General features: G+C 39.0%; 1 protein-coding gene across 5 annotated transcripts in view; it reads left to right on the top strand.

Annotated features, from left to right (window-relative positions):
- DCAF6 (DDB1 and CUL4 associated factor 6) overlaps window positions 1–6,139 on the top strand; it is a 104,636-nt gene that overhangs the window by 1,124 nt on the left and 97,373 nt on the right. For 2 of the 5 annotated variants that reach the window (XM_054693496.1, XM_054693495.1), the window contains exon 1: window positions 27–262. The exons of 2 other annotated variants lie outside the window; for them this stretch is intronic. In XM_054693496.1, the coding sequence (XP_054549471.1) occupies window positions 166–262 (97 nt within the window). In that variant the 5' untranslated portion in view covers window positions 27–165. Of the gene's footprint in view, window positions 1–24; window positions 263–6,139 lie in introns of those variants that run through there. One more of the 5 variants, XM_054693499.1, reaches the window with a different exon arrangement.

Below are 6,139 nucleotides of genomic sequence, written 5' to 3'. Positions count from 1 at the left end.
GGCGTCGGGGCCCAAGGCGCAGCCCCCGCCGCCGTCTGACTGGCTCCCGCGAGGCCCAGCGCGCGGATGGTGCCAGTGCGGCTCGAGTGTTGATCCGTGTGTCCCTTCCCCCTCCTCCCCTCCCCCACGCGGTGGTCTCCCCTCCTATCCCCGCCCGGCAGAGCCATGTCTCGGGGTGGCTCCTGCCCACACCTGTTGTGGGACGTGAGGAAAAGGTCCCTCGGGCTGGAGGACCCGTCCCGGCTGCGGAGCCGCTACCTGGGTGAGCCGGGGCCCCGGGGCGGAGGCGCTGAGGTCGCCGCCCTGAGGTGGGGGAGGGGGCCACGCCGCGGGGGGCTGTTGAAGGTGGGACAGCGATTGGGTCGGGGTGCCAGGGAGCTTCCGGGGTGCCCGGTGCTCCCCGGCCCACAGACCCCGCGTCCTTGCCTCCCACGGCCAAGCCTTTGCATGCTGCCAGCCGCCGCCCTTGCTGGGTTTTCCTGGGGGACCAAGTGGGGGGCAGGCGGTTTGGCCGGGGCAGGTGTTGGGGTGGCTTCTGCGGTGGAACTCGGAGAAGACCTGGCGAACCTCACGGAGCTGCTGCCTTGGGGGGAAAAGTTGGCGCTTTTGCGCTTCTCCAACGCTGATCTCACCGCTTCGCTGACGGACCTAAGTTTTTGTTGACAACCACCTCCCCCCCTTCCATCTCGGGGGATTTGGGTGTCAGTGGCGAATTGTGGACCACCCTCGGGGACTGCACGCTCCAAACGGACTCGGCGTAAACTGTTGTGTGGCTCGGAGCCCAGACCTCGGAGTGCCCGCCGAGCTCTCCCTACCCCCGCGCACTTGCTTCCCCGGCTCTGCTCGGCTCTTCAGTTGGTTTTGACGCTTTCGGGAGGTGTAGAGTTTCACGTTCCTATTCCCACCCCTGTAAAACACACTCGGCATTTACTGTTTCTTAGTTTAGCTTTCTAAAAACAACCTTCAGCACTTGAGGGCACAGTATTCCACTTTTTTTCGTTTGGGATAAAGTGGCTTTTTGAGGCTTCTGGGTCACCCCGAGCTAACTTAAAAACTCCAATTTCTTAAGAGGGGACGTGGTTAGTTAGAGGCGTTCTTGTTTCTTCCTGTGCACGCTCTTCATTCTTCTTTTTCATGTGAAGGTGCGATAACATAATGCAATCTTTTTTTCTTTCCAATATTGCCACTTTTTGCTAGGTATGTATTTGTTGATGTCATTTGGTTTTGACTTCAAGCAAATAAAAATGAAAGCTTGTTACCCCTGACAGTTATGATTTGTGAATTGGGGGAGAAGGTAGCAAGCATTTTTCTCCTTTTACTGTTTTTTAGTAACAAACGTTCTCCTTGTAAACACTTAATAAATATTAAGCAAGAATCCTAGTGATCCCTTCCATTCTAATTTCACACACAAAAATATCCTTCCAGATCTCTTCTTCCCACTCTTACAAGCACATCTGTTTACATAGAAATGCTGTACTTTGTGTGAATGTGTGTATGTATGAGAGACATGCATATTTAGTCTCATACTGTGAACATTGTTTTACAATATATTTTTTCTACACTAGATCTCCGGGATCTTAACATGGCAACAAAACCACATTTAGTCAGTCTTAAGTGCGTAGTATTTTACAGTGTGACGGTACCATAGTGTAGCAACCTCTTCTTGTTGCGAACTGCACTGTAGTGAATATCCTTGTCCTTTTGGGCATTTGCTCCAGGATAAGTACCTAGAGTTGGTCATTAAGGTCACTAATTGTTTTATAATTAAACATCAGTAGAGAGTACTTTTCTAAAACATTAGCTTAAAAAGATGTACAGTATTTCTTAGAATGTTTACTTGCTGAGAAAGGACTTAGTTCTAAGTTTATAAAATGAACTTTAACACCGTTCTGCATGAGTGAACTTATAATTTGGCCCTTAATCTCAATTAGTTGAACAGTTTAAGTACTTAGTACACTTGTACATTAATTTTATTTGTAACCGAGTCAATTGAAATATAATAAAACCATAATTTTCCTTTCTCTTCCTACTTTAACTCCCTAATGACAGTGCAGTTTGTGTGTTAGATGGAGCGTAATTAAAGAATAAGAGTCCACTTACTTTAGTAGAATTCTAAATTACAGATTTTCAAAAATATATACATATATACATACGGGGAATTTGTTAAAAAACGAAGTGTGATAATATACTTTATAGTTAGCTCATTCTTAGAACACTTTCCTTTAAAAGTGGTTTTCTAAGTATTTAGAAATGACTTATAAAGTAATTTCTTGGCATTATAGGCCTTTTACACCCTTAATTTATCCAATTCTTCCATACTCCAGTGGCTTAGCATTCAGGAAACAGCAAAATCTATGTTAGTAGTGCCTGAATTAATGAGATTTTTGAAAAATGATATTTTGAAATATTCTTATAAAGCCTTCCTTTGAAAAAATCCAAGTCTAAGGGCTTTAAAAACTAAATAGATTTTTTTGAGACTTCAGTATTTAAATGTTTTTATTGTTTATCTACGGTATTGTAAGTTAATATATTTCTAATTTCTTTCTACTATTTCTAATAATAAACTACTGCCGAATAAGAGTAAAATTGTGGTAGAATAAATTAATAGACTTTCCTGCAACATTGCATTTCAAATTATTTCAACTTAGCACATTTATTTCCAGTAGAAGCATTTTAAGCTTTATACAAAGTTGATTTTATTTAAATTTGATTAATTACTGTGTTTCTTCCCATAAGGAAAATTACAGATCACAAAACATCCTTTTATATTGTGAGAAAGAAGATAACTAGGCGAAAAAGATGTATGTGTATACTTATAGCCTTCAAATTTACAAAATTCACCAGAACCAATAGAATTTTGATTTGGACTAGCATGAATTCAGAAACCAAGTCACAGATTGTAATCTTTATGAGTCTGATCTAAAATTCAATGTAGGAGTTACTTTTTTTGGAGAGTAATTGTCAAAGTCTAAAGTCACACGCATAGGTTTAAATGTTTCAGTGTCCCAAGATACTGTGTACTAGCTATAGTACTGGGAAGTCAGTGATTGTATGATATTTTGTATGATATATGTATTTTAATATATACATATATATACACATACACAGTTTTATAAAGATATAGAAAAGAAACTCATTTCTGTACATGTCTTCTTGCTTTTCATATTTTTCTTTTTTTAAACAGATTTATCTAAAATTTACATTTTCTAATGCTAAATTAAGAGTGACAAAAAAAAGTTTTAATGAACTTGCAAGGGAATTGTTACTTATGTATTAACAACTATGTTTAGATCTTGTCTTGGTCAGCTTGGACTGCAATAGCAAAATGCCATAAACTAGGTGATTTATAAATAACAGTTTTTGAGGCTGGGAAGCTGAGATCACGGTGCTCACATGGTCAGGTTTTGTCTGTTGAGAGCCTACTTCCTGGTTCTAAGCCATTTTAACACTGTGACCTTACATGGCAGAAAGGCAAACTAACTCTGGGGTCTCTTTTTTAAGGGTACTAAATCAATGCTAATTGCTTCCCAGAGATCCCATAATACCTTAGGTGTTAGGATTTCAACAGCAATTTTGGGAAGATACAAATGTTCAGACTATCACTGACAATTATATGTGGAGGGAATTTTTTTTTTAAGGGGATTAGGAGGTCTTTGTCCTTTGCATATTATTAGTCAGTATGTATTGAAATGGATAATTTTGCTTTTAAAGTACTCTTTAGCATATGCTGAATTCATCTGTCTTCAAATTCACCATATTCTTTATATGTTTCCAGAATTATATTATGTGAGAGTAGATACTGACTTGCCTCCTTGTTAAATCCTGGGGCAAAGTTAGTCGAATATTTGTATTTTGTTTCTTTAGTCTTGACCTCAATGAAAGTTGAAAAATGTCTGATTTTAGTAATGAAAAATGACTGTCAAATGTGACAAACACAAAAGAGGCTGATATTACCTGAAGATAAGACTATTGGAGGCGTGTTATCAATCTAACTGCAGACAACAGGATAACTATTGTGGACTACATTCCTGCCTGGTATAAGATGAAAATGCTTAGACAGAATAGAAGCTTCTAATAGCATAGACTTTATGTTACAACCATATTTTAAATCTCTGTTCATCAAATGTTTTGGTCATGACCCACAGTAAAAAACATTTACATGTAACTTGTGATATGCCCACACATCTAAAATTAAAGATTCTCCAAATGGTATTTAGCCTTACTAGATGAGGTCTGTTTTCCATTCCGTGTCCTGTTGAAAATATTGGTGTTGACCCCAAACAATATCCGTTACAGCTGAGGTCTACCAATTCTACTTGATGGTGTGTATTTTTTTTTTTTGGTAATTGTAATTGAGTATTTTTGGCTTCAGGGTCAGGGTGGATTGGATTCCTAAGTACTTGCAGCAGATATAAAAATAATTTTTTTTTCCTTGAACATGGCTGATAGCTAATAATAAAATGTCTGTTTTTACCTTGGAAAAAATAACTAGGGTAGAATACTTTAAAATCTTCATTTCTTGGATAGATACCTCCAAGTGGGATTGCTATGTTTAATTTTATGAGAAATAACCACCATGTTCCAGAGTGTTGAACCATACTACATTTCCTCCAGTAGTGTTTCAGAGTTCCAGTTGTTCCACATTCTCATCAGCACTTGGCAGAGTCTTCCTAATTTTAGCCTTTCTAGTAGATCTGTAGAGCTTTATCATTCATTTTAATTTGCTTTTGATTTAATCCTGATGATTTAACCCTCGTTTAATGATAATGAGTATCTTTTCCTAGTTTATTTGACATCTTTGGTTGAATGTTCAGATTTGCCTTCTTAATATTGTAGAGATTTTTTATACATTCTTGATACAGTTCTTAATCAGATATGTATTTTGCAAATATTTTCTCCCAGTTTGTGTCATTTTCTTAACAGGGTCATGCTTTTTGTGTCCTATTTAAAAATCGTACCCTAATACAAGATCAAAAAGATTTCTATAATTTTTCTATTTTTAGCTTCCATTTTTGTTTGTGAACAACTTTGAGTTCATTTTTATATATGGTATGAGGTAAGAGTTAGATTTCATTTCTTTCCATATGAATGTACAATTGAACCTACATTGTTTGTGAAAACATTTTTTTGTTGAAAAGCAATTTACCAGATGCATATTTTTCTACTCTGTTCCATCTATCTAGGTGTCTGTCTTTATGCCAGTACTTTGTCTTCATATAGTTGAGTGTTGAAATCAGCTAGTGTGATATTTTGAACTTGGCTATTTTTCGAAATTGTTTTGGCTATTCTGAGTCCTTTTTCATTTCCATATGCATTTTAGAATCAGCTTGTCAACTTTTTTTTTTTTTAAAGATTTATTTATTTATGCAAGAACTGGGGTACAGGTGAGAGGAGCGGGAGGATGAGAGAATTCACCAGAGACAGAATGGGGAGCAGAACAGGCCGACGGACCAAAGACACTGCTGAGGGGAGCAACAGAGGAGGCAGGAGAGGAGAGGTCTGCTGTGCCGGGTGGGTTTCTCCCTGGCCACCAGGAATCGAACCCTTGCTGCACAGGCTGCGGACAGCTTCACCACACGGTGCTCAACCCCATGTGGCACCGGGGAGGCCCACAGCTTGTCAACTTCTACAAAAAAGACACTTGAGGTGTTTTTTTTTTTTTTTTTTAAAGATTTATTTATTTACGCATACAAGATCTGGGGTACAGGCCAGAGATGCGGTGGACGAGAGTATTCACCAGAGACAAAGTGGAGAACAGAACAGTACCTAAGTACAGCGAGTGAGTCAGGAGAGGTCCGCTGCGCCATGTGGGTTGCTCCCTGGCTGGCTGGTGATTGAACGCATGCTGTGGTGGCTGCGGATTGCTTCATAGGTTGCATCTTAAACCCTTGCTCCACCAGGGAGGCCCCGCCTGAGTTTTGATTGCTACTGTGTTAAATTTATACATTATTTCAGGGAGAACTGACTTCTTTATAATTTTGTCTCTCCCAATCCTGATTGTGGATTTTCTCTTCATTTTCTCTCCATTTTTTTTTTTTTTCCTGTCAGGAGTGTTTAATATTTTTCACTGTACAAATTTTATACATATTTTGTTACAATTATTCCTACATATTTAATGGGTTTTTTTGAAGATTTATTT

This window comes from Talpa occidentalis, unplaced genomic scaffold (genome assembly GCF_014898055.3).
Source record: "Talpa occidentalis isolate TD23 unplaced genomic scaffold, MPIMG_talOcc4v2.1 talOcc4.12, whole genome shotgun sequence".
Lineage (NCBI taxonomy): Eukaryota > Metazoa > Chordata > Mammalia > Eulipotyphla > Talpidae > Talpa > Talpa occidentalis.
Note: the sequence above shows the minus strand (reverse complement) of the source record. Positions and strands in the feature narration are given on the sequence as shown.